The following is an 18,399-nucleotide window of genomic DNA, read 5'->3' as shown; positions in this document are numbered from 1 at the left end:
AAGCGAGAAGGCCCGCCCCCGGCGCTTCCACCAGCCCAGAGAACTTGAAATCCAGGCCGGAGGTGGAGCCCAAGCTTGCTGCCCCACCTCCCAGTGCCTGGAGCCCGTTAGCCGCGCTGTTCCACCACTCGGTTAGTTTAAGCAAGGTGCTGACGGTGGGGCTAAGCGCGAGGGGATAGGGGCTGGCTCACCCAGGAAGTTCTGGGCAGTGGTGTGTCCCCAAGAAAGTTTTCTCCAGGTTAGAGAGTGTGCCGTGTGGGTGGGACTGTCCCGCGTGCCTGCCTCCAGTCCAGGGTCTTTTACACAGCAGTCTGGTTATCCTGTTTACAGGTCCCCCATCCCTCTACCCCATCTCTGGGCCGCGCCACTAACAAATGGTGCAGTGCTTCCTGGAGATGTCTCTGTCACCTGCCTGGAGGTTTTCGGGGGTCTTCCAGGGACCTGGAAGGCGCTGGCCGAAGAAAAAACCTTCGGGTTCCGACTCGGAGGAAGAGGAGCAGGTAGGGCAGGGGCTGTCATCTTTGGGGTTTCTGGGCGTCTGTGGGCGGCCTCGGTCCTGCCTTTTGGACGCCCCGCTCCGGTGTTCTAGGGTGGGGCTAGCGACTGTAGAGGGAAGCGCAGCTCGGGAGGTGATTTTGTCATCCGAGGAGGCACAGTTCCAGCTGATGCTTGGATCGGGTCTTGTTTCCCCTGTTTCGGACCGGTTAAAAATGCCCGTGTCAGAGCCCCCAAATCCCTGAGCTAGAGGCGGGCCAGGGCTGCGTGCAGCCTCCCGCCCCGCCCCAGGCTGTGCCGTGCGCGCCGCCGCTGCCTCCCGCCTACCCCAGGGGCCCCCGCCTCCGTCCACCAGTGGGCGACCGAGTCCCCCGCCCGGGAGCGAGTCTGGCGCTGCAGCCCCGCCGGGTGGGTTCAGGAGGCCTTCGGAGCGCTCAGGCCAGGGACGCGCGGTGAGAGCTAGGGGCCCCGATGCTCGCGTCTGGGGGTTACGGTGGGAGGACGGGGCGCTGCTGGAGTGGGCAGGACAGCATGGGGATGGGACCAGGGGTTCCGACCCGGGAGATGACCCCCTTCTATGTTTAGCCTAAGCCGCCGCCCTCTCCCCCTTTAGATCTGCACCGTCCCCTCCTTTACCAAGGGACGCTTGCCCTTCCAGTGCCCCCACTGAGCTAGGGCCTGCACTCTGGTAGCGGCTCGCGAAGCAGCTGGGGCAGCAGGGACTGCCTCCGGGCAGGGCATAACGTCCTGCACCCAGAGGCCCGGCGCAGTCTTGGCAGCAGAAGTGGTTCTCATGCCAGCGCCGTCCCTCGGCCTCGGTGCAGCGCTGAGAGAAGATCAGCTGGGAGAGGTTGAGGAAAACGATTGATTCCTTCACTCATTCATTCATTCATCCACCCAATAACGACGCCTAAATCCATTAACGATTGGAGTACTTTGTCATTCTTGGATTCAGGGAGGGTGACTGGCTTTGGCCGGATCCTCTACGTAGCAGGTGGTACGGCAGCAGAAGTTGGACCCCAGAGCTTTCCTGACTCCCATGCCAAGGCTCAGTACTGTCTTTCATGTTGATGTTCAAGCTCAGCACTGAGCGTCTGGCATAGTGATGAGATAAATATCTGTTCAAGAGTCTAGAAATGTTCTGAGTCCAAACTAACTTAAAGACCTCTGCTTGCACTGCGGGAGAGCAGAGGTAAAGGCAGCAGTTCCCACATGCCCCGAGCTCAAGAGAGAACACCCGGCAACAGAGTAGCCCTGGCTGTTGCCTAGTTCTCTCTACTGTTTCCCACTTCTACCAGGAGACCTTACAGCCTAGGAAGGTGTTCCCTGCTCCCGCATTGCTTCCCCGGGGAAGAATTACCCTAATGTCTGCCCTGGGTGCTCTACCTGGTCACAAGCAGGACATCGAGGTCGCAACAGCTCTGCATGATGGCGGCCACAGTAGAGATGCCCATCGTGGTAAAAGTAGATGAGGTTTATCAGGGCCTGACCACAGGCCTGGCAAGCAAAACAAGGTCTGTGCCAGCAGCACCGCTCACCAGCCCTGGCCGCAAACACCCCGTACTCTCCTGGATTCAGCAGCTTCTTGCACTGCCAAAGCAGAGGCACTGGGTTGGGCAGAGGCCGAACCTTCTTAGCTTCTCTCCTGGCTCTTCAGCCACAACCCCATCTGATTGTTCGTATTGTGCTACAGGCCCATCTCCACCACAGAGGCCAGCTCCCCAAACCTGGCTTCCCACTTCCCTCACATTTACCAAATCACTGATCCTGAAAACTTTCCTCCACTCACCTCCCCAAAACCCTTGCTGCAGAAGTGAAGGAGCAAAGGGTGGCAGAAGGGGAAGGAGAAGGAGAGGCACTCCCTACCTTCTCACAGGTGTATCCTTCAAGCTTGGGAGGCAGCAGGCGGGCCACCCCCTGCCCTAGGGATTGCTGCTTCCGCTGGGCACAGAAGAATCGCAGTTGGACCAGCTCCTCCTCTGCTAGGGCCAGACAGTAGCGCTCCTGTAGAAACGGCCCGAGCACCCAGACCTCGGACAGAGCACCACTGGGGCAGCAGTGTTCTCTAAGGCTTAGATGCTGGGTCAGAGTGGGGAGGTGATAGGACCTTGGGACAGAATAGGGGACGTGCTCAAGAGGGAGGGAAGAGGACACAATTAAGGGCTTAGTTCACTGCGCTGCCAGGAGATGACCATCACTCAGGGCCACATAACACTTAGTACCATCACCAGATAGATGCACTGGCCCTTGTTCCCACTGAGCTAGATCTCAGTATCACTTTGACTTCTGTTTTCTTTGCTTCATAGATTGTCTTGCCTCCCTAGTAAACTGTAAGGCTTTAGGCTGCACATGGAGGGGCCTCAATAAATACTAAACAACCATCTTTCTACATTTGTGCATTCCATTCTTGATTTCAAATGCCGTTTCATGTCCATTTCCCATTTGCTCTTGAGCTAAGCACGGTGACACGCAGAACATGTATTACTGTTATTAGGTGTGGAAACTCAAGTCATGGGGAATTACTTCCTCCAGCGGCTAGGAACTAGGCCTTTCAGTCCTATCTCCTGAGTTCTAGACCAAGACTTTCTACACAGTACGCAACAAGGTGTGGGGAGAGCGAAGGAGGAGAGAGGGGAGTCAGAGGGGCGACCCACATCACTGTCCTGTGGAGGAAGCTGCTGAAGGAGGTTCTGAAACCCAGGCCAGTTTGAGGCTTGCTTGATATCCAGGCAAGGCAGGCCCAAGCTTGAGCCTGGAGGAACCTGAGGAGAGACAGGAGGAGAAAGGGAGGGCTAGGTTTTCCCTTGCCTTGTCCTTATTACTTACTCACCCTCCATCTATAGCGACTCCCAAGCACACCTCTCCACTTGGAGGGGAACCCTTCCTGCCTGTCACTAAGCAAAACAGTAGGTCAGCTGGGTATGGTGGCGAACACCTTTAATCCCAGAACTCAGGAGGCAGAGGCAGGCAGAGCTCTGTGAGTTTGAGCCTGGTCCACAGACTGAGTTCCAGGACAGCCAGGGCTACGAAGAGAAACCCTGTCTCGAAAAACCGAAAAAAGGAAAAAGGAACAGTAGGTCCACTCCTGATCTGTGGTCTGCCTGGAAGGGGCTCCCCAAACACCACTCCCTGGAGTTGAAGCTCTCCCATTCCCTCACTCCCTGGAGCCAGTGTCTGAGACTCAGACAGAGGAGTCCACTAGGAGAGGTACTTTATGTTTGCAGGAATGAATTCCTGAAAAGAGAACAGGCCTACAGAGCTAGGCAAAGCTGAGGGGTGTATCCCTACAGTCCCACCCAGTGGGAGGCTGAGGCAGGAGGACTTAAAGTTCATGGAGTAACAAGATCCTGCCTCAAAGTGGGGGAGAGGGACAGGGAGCAGCAGGGTGGCTCAGCCCTGAAGGCACTTAGCAAGCCTGAGTTTGATCTCCAGCACCCACATGGTGGAAGGAGAGAGCTGACTCCCACAGGCTGTCCTCTGACAACATGTGTTGTGGTACACACATACACACTCTAAGTAAATACTTAACAGTTTGGGCTTTGTTTGTTGTTTGTTTTGTTTGAGACAGAGTGTCTCTCTGTAGCCCAGGTGGCCTGGAACTTGATACATTATAGACCAGGCTGGCCTTGTACTCACAGAGATCTGCCTGCATCTGCTCCTAAGTACTGAGACTAAAGGTGTGCACACCACACCTGGTAATAAAGGTTTGGCTGGTGTTTTTGGTTTTTGTTTTTAAAACAGAAAGGAAAATTCAGACTATCTCCTGGTTGGTAGAAGGGGAATGGGGGCCAGAGGCTGAGAGCATGGTGGTCTCGAAAGAGTGGCCCTCCTACCTGAAGAGAGGTTTCCTCATAGCCCTCCATTGGCTGGTGGCCTGAGTCACTGACTGAGTTGACTGGTGGATCTGGCTCCCTGAACATAGAGCTGTCCTGTTGGAGGGACCAGTCAGAATTGCGAACTGACACTGGTGGCAGTCTGCCTGAAGAAATGCACAGGAACACCTCATTCAGTAAGCCTTCCCAGCATGCCAGGCAATGCAAAGCGCTTTACATCGCACAGTCCTGTCAACAGCCAAGTGACTTGGGTGACATTGTCCCTATTTTACAGATGCTCAGGCTGGGGTTCAGAGAGCACTGGTAGATACCCAAGGTCAAAGAGCTGATAAGTGGCAAAGTCAGATCTTTGAGCCCCTGGGTTTGTGAAGTTCAAATTCTTGGGTCTTGCAAAGCTGGGTGGAGCAGAAGAGGGGGACCACAGTGCAAGGAACCATTTTGCTGGACCTCTCCTACTTACCTTTCCAGTCTTCCCAAGGTTCCTCAGGGAACCCTCCCTCTTCCCACACACCTGCCTCCTCACTACACCCTCCTCAGGCTGCATATTTCCAGCTATGCACTTTTGGAGCCTGGTTGAAGGTCTCCTCACCAAGAACCTTCCCCAGCTTCTCTGGCCTGTACCAGATCGCCCTGCTGAGTGCTCAAAGGAAGCATAGGCAGTAGCTCCCAGTGTTTCCTCATCTGGTCTAAGTGCCTCAAAGGAACAAGAAAACTTGGTGTCCACTCATTCTCTCTGATCAAACCCACAGCCTGCCACAAACCAGGGAAGCCCTCTTCCACCAAGCTATACCACCTGCCTTTAAAGCAACATGAGGTAGGGTCTCATAGAGCCAAGGCTAGCCTTGAACTCCTGATCCTCCTGCCTACACCTCCAAAGTGCAGAAATGCAAGGCATGGGCCATCACCCCCAGCTTTACAATAGCACTGTTAGTGGATAGCCTGAGTGCACCTCTTTAGCCACAGTTAAAGTGGGGTCACAGTGTCTTTGGGTGGGACTACTGAAGCAGAGAAAAGATGGTCCCTGCTCTTGATGAGGTCGAGTGTGAGTTAGTGAGCAAGAAATGTAACCAGAGAGAACAGGGATCCTGTGCATGCATTCTGGGTGAAGGGTTGGGTTGTGTGGGGTGCCAGAGCAAACTTCTATGTTTATTCAGTGTGGTGACTATTCTAGAAAGTTCCATAATATGGTCCATTCTTACAGTCCATTGATGCAGTTTCGTCTAAACTGTTTTACAGTTGAAAAACCAACCATCAACCAATCCATTGACCAATAGCAAACTAGAAGGCTACGTTTTTTTGGATTTGGGGTGTAATCTACCTCAGAGCAGCAGCTAGGCTCAGGAGGACCAACAACAGTAAATCACTAGGCTTTGGGGTGTTGTGCAGGTTTCCTTTGTAACCATCAGAGTGCCTCCCAACTCCACACGCCCCCCCAGGCCCCTTCAAATGTCCAGTACCACCCTTCCCTCCTTCCTGGCTCCACACCCACCTGCTTCCTTCCTGTTAGTCCCTCAGGTCAGGTTTCCTGTGGAAGGTGGCCAGGATGGACTGTCCACACTCAGGGGTAGGAACAGCCACACCCCTTAGCAGCACTGTTTCAGCTCCATGAAACAAGGGCGGGGGTGGTTTCCGGGGCCCCAGAAGGGGACTTGTACCCTCTTCCAGATTAGTTCTAGTTTGCATGGAACTGTCTGGCAGAGAAATAACTATCAGAAATCACCCTTCACCCTCTACCCATCACCCTTCCTGTCCCCCACCACAGAGCAACCTAATTCATCTCCAGCTACCATTGGACCGCATCTTACTAATATGCTGGTTTCCTCTCATAATTCCCTCCTCTCTCCTTTCAGGTAAAACCAGGCCAAACACAGGCCCCGGCCTCTCGCCCCAGATGCAACCAAGCTCCGGGGTTCGGCCTCCCCAAACAACACCTATTCTTGGAAGGATGAGCCCAGGGGCCCTAGGGTCCGGGGCAGTAGACATGGGAAGGTGTCCCGCAACCAGAGGGAAAAGGGAGGGGCGTGGACATTTTCATAAAGTGGCCTCTCGACAGAGCCCCAAAGTTTTCTAGGACTTTGCAGGTCCACCCGCAGGGCAGAGGCTCGCCGTGCGCTTACCGAGTTCGCTTGGGGTCCCTGTCTAGCTGCTGGTTTAGGAGTGGGGACTCGACCCTCCGCGGGGGTCTCAGAGTGGCCAAGCGCAAGCGCCCGCGCCGTCCGGGGGGACCCGCCGTCGGGCCACGCCCCAGCCAGAGGAAGGCGCTCGCGGGTCTCAGGGCGGGAAGGGCGCGGGTTTCCACGGACTTGGCGACGCGACGCACGGCCGCCGGGCCGCGAAGTGCCGGGAGCCCCTGGGCCGCCCCCGGCCTCAGCCCCGCCCCTCCGCCGGCCTCTCCAGCCCCGCCCCCCGTCCCCAGCGGTCCCTCGCTACTTTCCCTCCGGGATTCCGAGTCCCGCCCTGCTTCAGTCCTCCGCTCCGCTCCGCTCTCTTCCGTGACTCCCTTCGGCTAGAGAGACTGCCGATCCCTCGGGTCCCCGCCCCACCCCGCGCCCGGACCCTCCTCAAGACAGGCCACGCCCCTCGGGAGTCCCTGTCACCGGCCCGGAGCGCCCTCTGGCGTCTGCGCATGCTCTCTGTCCCCGACTGCAAAGTCCTCCAAAGGGACCTTCTAGGCTGCCTGCCGGTCGCCCCCGCTCGGGTCGGCCGGCCCGCAGCGTCTCGTTGGTGCAGCCGGCGACCTCCGACCCCGCGGGAGCGGGGCGGGGCGGGGCGGGAGGCCTTAGCTGCGGGCGGGCGGCGGCTGCTGCAGCGGGACCCGGGAGCGGGGCCCGGCGCCGCCCGGGCCGCGGGGCGATGTGAGTCGGGGCGCGGCGGGGCGGGGACCAAGCGGCTCTACCCAAGCCGTGTCGTGCCGCGCCGCAGTCTCCGCTCCTACCCGAGAAAGCCCCAGGCGGGCGGGCTAGCGGCGGACCCGGGGGCTGGGGGCGGGGATGCAGGCTGGGAGCGCGGCCGCGACCTCCGCATTCCGTCTGGGTAGCTAGGAAACCTGTAACCAGTTCTGCCTCCCGCTCCCCAGAGCCCCCTCTCCCCTCCCTCTGGGTCACAGCTTCGGGACTCCGGGATCCCGCAGAACCACCCCCTCCCCGCACTCACTCCCCACCCCCTGAAGTACCCACAGACACACCTCGTTCTCCCCTCAGCCGCCCTAAGGCTTCCGCAGTCACCCTCCTGAAATTCCTCAGCCTTTTCATTCTCTGCATCATGCCCGAATCCAGAATCCCTGCCCATCTTCTCCCAAGGCTTCGTATACATTTTCAGACCTCATACCTCCATCTAGTGCCTATTCCCAATCCTACCTACCTCAGACCGGAGCCTCCCCCGCCCCACCTAATGTAATCCCACTCAATGGGTTATCGATAGCGTGCTTGATAGCTAGAAGAAAAAGAGGGGAGTCGGGAAGGTGCAACCCCTCCCCATCTTGCATCCAGCAGCTCTTGGCTTCACATCCCCCCAACACCCTGTTGATAGTTTAAGCCCCCACAGTCTTTTCAGTACCTGCCTTTAGCCTGCACACACACCCTTCAGCCTGCTTCCTCCTTCCAAAGAATTAGCCAGACCAAGAGTGTAGGGTTCTTTTACCTAAGTTGTGCAAGGACGCAGGGCTGGTAGGGGGGACTCTGGGAAGTACTGTTTTCCTGGAACAGGAAGGAGGGATTTCAAGAGTTTTCTTCCGAGTCCTTGTTTGTTGATTCATCTACCTAGGGCTCAAATAACCTGAAAATTTGCCTCTTGTAACTGGCCTTTCTGACAATAGGAACAGAAAGTCCAGCTTTCAAATGGGAAGTGCTTTATTAATACCTACTTCTGGAAGTTACTTCAACTAGAACTCCCATAATTACAGATATTTCCTCAAGGGGGGGCAGGAGTTAGAGATGGTGGAGAGAGAATGACAGAGTCCCCCCCCCCACACACACACACCCAGATATGTCATAGCAACAAAACATTCTAGACTGTTGGTTTTTAGTCTTAAACAGGTGCTCTTGCTGATCTAGCATATTGTTACATTGTTCTGAGAAAGAAAACTTTGTAGGATTAAAGTTCTCTGCGAGGTCAGATGATGGTCAGAATGGTACTTGTACCAGGATTCAGAGAGGACTTCAATGGTGGCTGTGCTGGGCATCTCAGAGTTCATCGTCATTGGTCCTAGGGCTGAGAATTGGTGGTCCTTTCGTCTGAGATCTTGTGTTCATTGGTCTTTCTAGTAGGACCTAGGACCCATTAGGACCTAGACCAGATAAATGCGGATGGGATACACTGATAACAAGTCTGTTTCATGAAGAGTTGGGGCTGAGGACAGGTTTCCATTCATGTGTGGTCTCTGTCTCCTGTGCTAGGTGAGCCCCAGGTGTGACCCACAGGGATCCAGGTGACTTCTCTGCAGACTCTTTGCCATGACATCCCACCAAGGACAGGGGGACTAAAGTGGGGATCCTTCCCATGCCCCTCCCATGGTCGGCTCCCCAATGGCCTGGGTAAGGTAAGAACTGGGGCTAGGTGTCACTCTTGTAGAGTTTCTTGTGAGGAATGTAGGGAACAGGTCAATGGGTTGTTCCAGGTTCTTCCACAGCAGCAGAAGTTCCTGGATAATCCACAGCCTCGTGGCTTTTTGCAGCAAAGGGAACTTCTTTAAACTGCTGTCCGGGCCTAGAGTGTAGCTCTGCAGCAGAACACTTGTGTAGCAAAGAGTGCGGAGCACTGGATTGGATTTTCCACACAAAGACCACAACAACAACAAAACCTCTGTTTGGGATCTGTCCAAGTATTTCTTGTTCCCTTAGGTCACAAAGGTCTGAGTGGTTTCCTCTCCATATTAAGGCAGAAACCTGTCTGTCGGGACATGTCATCCAATTACCAGTATCCTGAAGGGAAAAGCCAGCTAAGGTCTCTTATCTCTGCCTTGGTCTTTGGGAAGAAAACTCAGCATTTTGTTAGTTGTTTTAGTTTTGGAGTGCTGGGAATTGAATCTGGTGCCTCATATAAAGTATCTACCTCTGAGCTACATGTTCAGTCCCAACATTTTTTTTTCCTCAGTGAAGAAATGCCTAATCAAGGTTTTTTTTTTTTTAAAAAAAAATAATGCTAGTTTGAGCCCAGCCTGGTAGTATGTGCTCTTACCCGAAGTTCATGGAAAGTAGAGACAAGAAGATCTCTGTGAATTCCAGTGTTCAGTCATTAAGGGTGGGTTTGTTCTTGATGGTGGTGGTGGTGGTGTGGTGGTGGTGGTGGTGGTGGTGGTGGTGTGGTGTGGTGGTGGTGGTGGTGGTAGGGTGGTGTGGTGGTGGTGGTGTGGTGGTGGTGGTGGTGGTGGTGGTGGTGGTGGTTTTGTTTTGTTGTTGTTTGTTTTGTTTTGTCTTGGTTTTTTGAGACAGGCTTTCTCTGTATCTTTGGAGCCTGTCCTGGAATTCGCTCTGTAGACCAGGCTGGTCTTGAACTCAGAGAGATTCACCTGCCTCTGCCTCCCAAGTGCTAGGATTAAAGGGGTGCGCCACCACCGCCCGGCTCACTGTGTTTTATGATCACAGTGTAGCAACAGTTTACTTGAAGAGGATATCAGAAATACTAATTTCCAGTGGAAATTGGGGTGGGGCAAGGGAGGGAAGATAGAGCGTGGGTGGGTGGAACCGGTTAGGTGAAAATGAGGAAAAGAGGTGGGACCAAGATGGTGTCCGGACACCCAAGTGACATCATGATGGCTGACTGCAAATGAGGAGCTCAGGCTCCTCACCAGAGGCAGCCACTCCTTTCCAGCTCAAGACTCCATCCATATCACTCCATGGGTCAGAAGCCCGGGTGTTTTCCAGGGCCAGACTGACCGTTAACCTCTGAGAAGCTTGCCATCCCTTCACCTGCAGGACTTCTTAACTCTTTCTAACTTGAATTAATGTTCACCCCAAGCATGTTTGGCTGTGGGTTGAGAGTTCCCTCAGGGTGTGTCTGTGTCATGCAACCTCTTGACCAGAGGACGTGCTCACAGTGCAGTGCTCTGCTGGTGGCCTGCTCATCCCTTGTCTTTCCCTAGGGTGGATAGGCTGCTCTGACACCATGGGGAGCTGCTGTAGCTGCCTGGACAGAGACAGTGTGCCACACAACCACCCTACCAAGTTCAAGGTACCCAGAGCCTCTCCCCACTGTTCAGCTTAGGCCTCCAGTATCTCTAGGGAAGGGGAGAGGGCAGCCTGTGGTCGTGGACTCATTAAGGCTCCTTGAGCTTGGCTGTGGCTTCTGAGGTAGTTGGGGGAGGGGGGGTTACTAAGCTTTCTTTTTATTTTTGGTTGTTCTCCACGCCCCCCATTACCACCAAGAATAATGTGTTTTAAAGAGAGCATACACCACCACCCCCAAAAGAAACTATAGTGGTGTTTCACTGAACCCATAGGAGGTGCCTTCTCCTCACACTGGGGTTTCTCAGGCCCAGTGTTTCTCCTTCCCAACTGGAGAGGGAGCCCTCTGCAAGTTTGCACAGTTGAGGGTTGGAGGCTGCTTGTATTTGGTCTGCCTTGGGTTTGTCAGCAAGTCTTCCGACTTTGAATTAACAGTTAAACCCTTCCTCGTGGACATCCTGGCCTTTGAATATTGAGCCCCAGGAAGTTCTTGAACATTGAACAGCTAGCCACCCGGCTTTGGAGGTCAACAGCCTCTTTGCTGTCAGTGCAAATGACAGAGAACTGTCATGACCCATGGCACCGACTGCTCTGTGTGACCCAAGGGAGCCAGCATACCTGTGGTACAGCTGAGGGCCACTTAGTCTCCTGGCCCTAACCCTGCATGACACTGCCTCCCAGGGGTCCAGGCTTCCTGGGTCCACTCTGACCCCGGGTCCCCTCTCCCTACAGGTGGCAAACGTGGATGATGAAGGGGCAGAGCTGGGCTCGGGGGTGATGGAGCTGACCCAGAGTGAGCTGGTGCTGCACCTGCACCAGCGGGAAGCCGTCCGCTGGCCTTACCTCTGCCTGCGCCGCTATGGTTATGACTCCAACCTCTTCTCCTTTGAGAGTGGCCGCCGCTGTCAGACGGGCCAGGGTGAGTGCCCGCTCTGCCTCCAGGGCAGGGACGAGAATTTGTTATAGAATTGGAGAATGTCCCTTAACATCCTGCCAGCAGACATCAGACTTGGTGGTGTTGCTCAGAGTGGGGAAAAGCCCTAGCCAGGGGCCCACAGCCTGTTTGGAGAATCACATGGACCCAAACCACTCCTCAGTCACTGCTGTTCCTCTTGGGAGCCTTTGTGGGAACACTTGTTGCACAATCCATGAAGAAGCCAGTGCTCCTAGGCCAGAGCCTACCTAGGAAAGACAAACCACTCTTTCCATTGTTGCCATGGTTCCAGGGTCCTACTGCCCTTGCAGTAAGGAAAAAACCTGAGCTATCATGTCTTACACCCTGGGCCCATACATAGTGGAAGAGAGGTCAGGTGAAGACTGAGTGGCTCGGGGTGGAGATCTGGGGAAGCAGGGTCTTGGTTCTCTCGTATACAGATTAACCTTCAAGAACCTGACCTTTGTCTGCCATCACCTGTGGGCAGTGGAGTGTACGGCATCCTCTGCAGCAGAGGTCAGGACAGCAGTGGAGTGTACCGAATCCCTGACATGTGCCCTCTGCAGCAGAGGTTGGGGGCAGAAGGTTGCTCCATTAGGTCTGGGCTTGCCTGTTAGGTCCAGATGTGGCTCAGCACACGGAGTCCTTAGGATTGTGCTGCAGGTAAGCAGAGGTAGAAGAGATCGGTGTCTCTCCTGAGACAGCGACAAACCAGTGAGTCTCCAGGTTGACTGCTGTGAGGCCTTCCCCCGCACATCATGCCGTCGTTCATGTGAGCAGAGAGGTGAGGCAGGGTCAGTCTTGCTCCTGGTGAGGTTGATCGACACTTGGCACCTGAAAGGACTCGCCCTAGTTCCCAGTGCAGGGCTTCTCCCAATACCAGGCTTTCTCTGACACACACACCCCCCCCCCCCCCCCCACACTCTCCTCCCTCCCCCTCCCCTCCTCTCCCTCCCCTCCCCTCCTCCACCCCTTTTGTGATGGTCTTGTTCTATGTGGCCTTCACTGGTCTCCAAACTCAAGGCAAGTCTCCTCTCACCTCCCAAGTGCCAGGACCACGGGACCACGGACCAGCAGGTGTTACTGTCTCCTTGTGTCTTTTCCAGCTTTTACATTTCCTGCCAGGATAGCCCTTTCTCTCCTCCTTGTCATTCTTATTATTTCTATAGACTTCTGTTACACTATACTAGGGCTAATGGATAACGCTGTAATGGTAATAGAATGTTCATTGTCCATATTCCCATTTAACTGTATTCATCATTATGTGAGTGTGGTGCTGAGGGTTAAACCCAGAGCCTGTGTATGCTAGGCAAACATTTTACCACAGATTCCACCCCTCCCCCTGGTTTTTTGAGACAGAGTTTTAATGGGTAGTTCAGGCTAGCCCTGAACTTTGTGACTAACTGAGTGTGTGGTGCCAAACCTGGTAATGTCTACCATTGCTGTGGATATGTGCATAAGGTGTCCCTGTAGCCTCTCCTGAATTCCACGATCCTGTGTTACAGAGCTCCAGGCTAGCATCTTCAGAGCCATTGAATTCCAGGTGCTCAGCCCAGCCCTCCCACTTTGGGGACAGACTGGACTTGGAAGGGCTTAGAGGCCGACCGCACTCAGGAGCCACAGGACTGCCTTGCCCTGTCTCTCTTCAGCTCTGCTCATCTTTTCTTTTTGCACAAGAACCCAAGCTCTGTGAGGGACCTATGTGCAGAGACAGGAGGCCTTTGCTTTCTGACTAGCCTTTGGGCTGAATGTTCTGTGAATGATCTGGGAGTAGATCAGACCCAACTGTCCTTAAAGGGCCGTGGGGTGGATTTGGCTCCTCGCTGGATGAAGCTTACTTTTCCTGAGGGGCAGAAAGTGGTAGGAACAGGAAGATAGGGCAACTCTCTGTGGCTTTCCCCTCACCCCGGATGGCACCCATCCTTATGAAAACAACTGTACCTTGGAGAATATGGCTGCAGTGCTGGGTCTTGGGATGATATTAGTGGGTAGTGTAGGGAGCTGAATGTTTTGTGTTTATCCCCCGTTTGGGGTTCTGGAATGCCCCTGGGACAAATGCTCAGGAATCGGGGAGAAGCACCAGTGTGGGACTTTTGACTAGTCAGCCATTGGTGGGAGGAGCCTCATTACTTCTTTGCCTTCTCCAGGGATCTTTGCTTTCAAGTGCTCACGGGCAGAGGAAATCTTCAACCTGCTGCAGGACCTCATGCAATGTAACAGCATCAATGTGATGGAAGAGCCAGTCATCATCACACGTAACAGCCACCCCCCAGAGCTCGACCTCCCTCGGGGGCCCTCACAGCCCACTGGTGAGGAGACCCCCACCCTAGGAACCCTAGTGTGTATACTCATGAGCACAAGTCTAGGAGGCCCAAGTTAAGCTAGCAGGTAGGGGACAGCTGGATTGAGGCAGCTTTTCTGGACATTCAGCCATCATCAGAACCATTCCTGAGGATGGATCAGTCCTGGGCAGGGCCAATTGAGTGACTCAAGCTGGAGCTGCAGAGTCCTGGGCCTTGGGTCGACTAATAGTTGGGGAGCAGACAGGAAGACGTTAGGTTGCCATAGAAACAGCAGTCTGGAGCTTTTTGCTTCCTTCTGTCTCCTGGGCTGGGTTATGTACAGCATGCACCTCTCTTGGCTTGCTGGTGCAGCCATCTCTGGCCATGACTGTGTAGAGGTTCCCAGAGTCTGTGCTTGCTGGGTCCCTGAGTTAGACTGCACAGCTGTCTATTGCTCTGCGTTCTCTAGCCTGGTCTGTGAGGAACAGAAGGGATAGAAATGGCCCCTGTGTTTGTGGAGTTTCTGTGGTGCTTACTGGCAAAACTTGACTGGGGTCATGGGATGGTCCAGGGGTGGTGACGGGTGTAGCTTCAGTGTTTAAAGAAGGCTGTGATAGAGTAGGAGGCTGGGTCAGCCTCATGATGGCTTCAAAAGGCAGGGCAGGGTTCGATTGCAGAGGTGAAGGAGAGTGAAGGGCTTCCAGTTCAGTGTGGCTAGTCACATAGGGGGGGCCTTGAGAGTCACAAGGCACCCCACAAATGTGTGCATGTGATTGTAAATGATTGTCAAGTGATGCCCATACCTCTCCCCTTGCCTGCCACCTCTAGGCTACACTGTCTCCAGCCTCTCCAATGGCTGTGCTGGCTGCCCTGGAGAGGGCACACGGTTCTCCGCTCCCCGCCGACCCTCCACAAGCAGCCTGCGACACCCCTCGCTTGGGGAAGAGTCCACCCACACCCTCATTGGCTCCGATGAGCAGGTGTGCATGTGGTGGGCTGCACTGTAGTTGGGGGGTGTAGGAATCCGTGGGAGTCCAGCTCCGACCTATCGAAGGGTTCTTGGGGGAAGAGAGGAATGAGGAAGTATTAGATAGAAATAGAGATGGAGATGGAGAGAAAGACAGAGACACAGGATAGCTTCGGGAGGGCCTGGGTCAATACCCAGCCACCCAGAGCTTTATTCAAAGGGGTTTTTTATATGCCAAGGGGAGAGGCAAAAGACCTTCCCCTTGCAAGATCAAAGCACAAATGTACGAAGTGCAGACCTTTCCAAATACCTGGTAACCATGCCCCTGGCCAAATCATCCCATTGTGCAGCCCTGCTGGGTAAAGCAAGCCCAGACTCTCTGACCTTGAGTAAGGTCTCACTAGGAAGCCTCTGTGGGCCTCCACAGGATGGGGCCTAGGAAAGACTGTGGGAAGGAACAGAAACTGAGTGGGCCCCTTTCTGCCCCCAGAAGGGTGGTAGCATGTTGGGAGGTTCGGAGGCAGCTAAAGAAACCCTGGCTCTTTTCCTGTCTTCTCTCATGCTGTCCCTCTGCCTTCCCCTTCCCCCCAGTCCTTGAGCCCACTGTTTCACTTGACTTCTTTCCCTGCAGTCCCACACCTATGTCAACACACCAACTGGCGAAGAAGACCACCGCAGGAGTCGCCACTGCCTGCAGCCACTGCCTGAGGGCCGGGCACCCTTTCCACCACAGACCCGGGTTTCTGACCAGCGGGACCCACAGGTGTTCTTGCAACCAGGGCAGGTCAAGTTTGTGTTGGGCCCCACCCCTGCTCGTCGGCAGGTGATGAAGTGTCAGAGCCTCTGCCCCAGCATGCACGACCCTCCCCATCACAACAACAACGAAGGTCCTTCTGAGTGCCCAGCCCAGCCCAAATGCACATACGAGAATGTCACCGGGAGCCTGCGGCCAGGGGCTGGCTGGAGACTGAGCCCGGAGGAGCCAGGGTGGAGCGGCCTGGCTCACCGTCGGGCTGCCCTGATGCACTATGAGAACCTTCCCCCGCTCCCCCCTGTGTGGGAGAGCCAAACCCAGCAGCTGGGCGGGGAGGCTGGGGATGATGGGGACTCCAGGGATGGGCTTACACCATCCTCGAATGGCTTCCCCGATGGTGAGGAGGATGAAACCCCACTGCAGAAACCCACCAGCACCCGGGCCTCTACCCGTAGTCACAGCAGCTTCCCCGTCCCACTGACCCGCCGCCGGCGCCGAGGCTCCCCAAGGGTCTTCAACTTTGATTTCCGCCGGCCAGGCCCTGAGCCCTCAAGGCAGCTCAACTACATCCAGGTGGAGCTTAAGGGCTGGGGCACAGACCGTCCCAAGGGGTCCCAGAACCCCTCAGTATCTGGAGCTCCTGGACCCACCCCACACCCTGCTCGCAGCTCAGACTCCTATGCCGTGATTGACCTCAAGAAGACAGTGGCCATGTCCAACCTGCAGAGGGCTCTGCCCCGAGATGACGGCACTGTCAGGAAGACACGGCACAACAGCACCGACCTGCCTCTGTAGACCTGGTCCTCCACCTGCCTCTGCTCCTGCAGGGAGACTCCACCTCACCCACCAGCCCAGGACTCACAGCTGCTTTGCAGAAGCACTGGGGTGGACCAGATGTCTCCCTGCATTGCTGGCGTCCCCAAAGATGTCAGCCACTGAGAGTCCAGTTCCCCAAGCTGGGGAGGGAGAGGGAGGGTGAGCTGGAGAGGAGGGAGCCATGGTGTAAACTGTGAAGGGTTCCCAAGGTTGCAGTTTGCACCCTTCCCTAATGTCCATTTGTCTAGTCTGTCAGCTGTCTGTCTGGATGTGTTTTCTTTTTCTTTGCTTTTTTCTTTTTTTTCTTCTTGGTTGAGTTTTGAAACATTTTGTATCTGATGATTTTATTTATCAGTTTATTTTTCTATTTATTGTTTTAAATGTAACTTAACATATTTATTATTAATATAATTATTTTTAAATTCTGGCTCAGTGAGTGCTGTCTGTCTTTCCTGGCAGGAGTCTAGATAGCAGAACGGGCAGGCTGAATAGAGATAGGGGCTTCATTCTGGCCAGACCAGGGCTGCTGTGAAATCTGTGGTCATTGCTTTTTCATCTCTAAGAAGCCCCAGCATGAAACTTAATAGTTGCCAGGGATGGACGAACTCTTGCAAAACAATACCCCAATTGCTGGGAGCTCAGATGGAGAAGGAACCTGGAGATGAAACTCCCCTCACAGGCTGGCGTGGACCAGGGAGAGGAGGAGAACCGTTTCACAAGACTCTCCTCTGCAGCCCCTCAGGGAAACCCAGGGCCTCCTGCTATCTCTTAGGATGTTGGCCCAAAGGTAGACCACAGCTTCTCAGCTACCCCCAGCACAGCTGAGCCCAGGTCAGAACCTTCACACAGGATTTTGCTAAAATTCCAGAAATAGCCCAAGGAAAACCATATGACAGGTGACTAGCCTTCCAGCTTGTCGTTCGAGGCTTTCCTGGAGAACCACCTCAGGATGGGGCACCCAGGGGCCTCTACCACTCCTCAGGCCCAGCAGGCCCAGCGGATCTCCTGCCAACCCCCATCACTCAGGCCACCTGGTGCCCTCTTGTGGCAGGGACTCCATTCTCCCTCAGGCTGTTTGTGCCTCCTGTGATGAGCTCTGAAGCCCGAAAGAGGATGAGAGCCAGTTTGCCCAAGACGGTCCTTTTCTCTGGGCGCTTTTTGTGTGCCAGCTCTCCGTCCTGTGCAGTGAGCATGTGACCCTCTTCATCAAGGCAGCAGTCCAGGATGGGGCTCACTGCCTTCCCTCTGCCTGACTGGCCTCTTTTCTTGGACCTCTTCTGTGTGGAGAGTAGACAGAGAACGCCCTCCTGGCTGTGGATGTTACTTACACGCTGTAAACGGACAAGGAGAGCTGGTCACAGCAGGATTGAGAGTGTCCCCTCAAGTGGTGCCCAGTCCAAGAGCAGACTGCTGCCTTACCCACGAGCTGCCAGCCACAGACCCTTCTCCCTCTTCCGCCCTGTTGATTCCTGAACTGAAGGATAACTCTCTGCAGAACAGACTCGTGGGCACTGTGGCAGGTGTTCCTGGCCTCTGCAGCCTCTGCTCCTGTGTGCTCCAGCACACACCTCTGTTCTGTGGTCTCTAGTCAGGAGGGCTTGTGTCTATACACAGGAAGGTCAATTGAGGCCTGGGGGGCAGGGTGGAGGAGATATGGCTGTACCAGCATCAGGCCTTGGGACCCTAGCCACACTTCAACAGTTAATGGTCCATGCTGACAGACTGCCCACTGCCCCAAGTCCCCACCCCGGTCTCTTGCCCTTTCTCTCTACTCCTGTGGGAATGGAACCCAGGACAAACAGTCCATGCTGAACTACACCCCAGTCCTCCAGATTCCTCCACACTGCCGAGGGGTGGCCAGAGGCTGCTGTAGTCAAGAGACCAGATTCTGCCCCCGGCTCCACCACTCTGCAAGGTTAAGCAAGTGGGCCTCACTCTGCACCTGGAAGATGTGGCGCTAATGTGACAAGTAGCCAACTAGATGATGAATGGGATTCCACTTTGAAAGTAGACAGATTTCAGGTATGGTGCCGTGGACCTTTAGTCCTAGCACTTTGGAGGTAGATGCAAATGGATTTCTGAGTTTAAGCAAGCCTGGTCTCTTCATAGCAAATTCCAGGCCAGCCAAGATATATAGTAAGGTCCTGTCTGAAAAGC

At 54.8% G+C, this 18,399-nt stretch overlaps 2 protein-coding genes across 6 annotated transcripts; one reads left to right on the top strand and one right to left on the bottom strand.

Annotated features, from left to right (window-relative positions):
• Position 1: 1 nt before the first annotated feature.
• Positions 2 to 16,670, top strand: Frs3 (fibroblast growth factor receptor substrate 3). 5 transcript variants are annotated; one of them, XM_036167475.1, is made up of 8 exons: positions 2 to 131; positions 331 to 500; positions 8,723 to 8,865; positions 10,408 to 10,496; positions 11,222 to 11,408; positions 13,571 to 13,732; positions 14,534 to 14,685; positions 15,304 to 16,561. In XM_036167475.1, the coding sequence occupies exons 4-8, from the start codon at positions 10,431 to 10,433 to the stop codon at positions 16,219 to 16,221; spliced, it is 1,485 nt and encodes a 494-aa protein (XP_036023368.1). In that variant the 5' UTR covers positions 2 to 131; positions 331 to 500; positions 8,723 to 8,865; positions 10,408 to 10,430; the 3' UTR covers positions 16,222 to 16,561. The 5 variants fall into 5 exon arrangements, with proteins under 5 accessions (XP_036023368.1, XP_036023366.1, XP_036023367.1 ...); XM_036167473.1 differs by having other exon boundaries at positions 331 to 947; XM_036167474.1 differs by having other exon boundaries at positions 2 to 947.
• On the bottom strand, positions 97 to 5,009 carry Prickle4 (prickle planar cell polarity protein 4). Its single transcript, XM_036168071.1, has 7 exons — positions 4,925 to 5,009; positions 4,329 to 4,474; positions 3,150 to 3,257; positions 2,362 to 2,499; positions 1,882 to 2,085; positions 1,132 to 1,336; positions 97 to 690 (listed from the first exon to the last, which is right to left on the bottom strand). Exons 1-7 carry the CDS (start codon positions 5,007 to 5,009, stop codon positions 368 to 370), a joined length of 1,209 nt encoding a protein of 402 aa, XP_036023964.1. The 3' UTR covers positions 97 to 367.
• Positions 16,671 to 18,399: the final 1,729 nt, after the last annotated feature.

The sequence above is a fragment of the Onychomys torridus genome, chromosome 18 (assembly GCF_903995425.1).
Source record: "Onychomys torridus chromosome 18, mOncTor1.1, whole genome shotgun sequence".
In the NCBI taxonomy this organism is placed as follows: Eukaryota; Metazoa; Chordata; class Mammalia; order Rodentia; family Cricetidae; genus Onychomys; species Onychomys torridus.
Note: the sequence above shows the minus strand (reverse complement) of the source record. Positions and strands in the feature narration are given on the sequence as shown.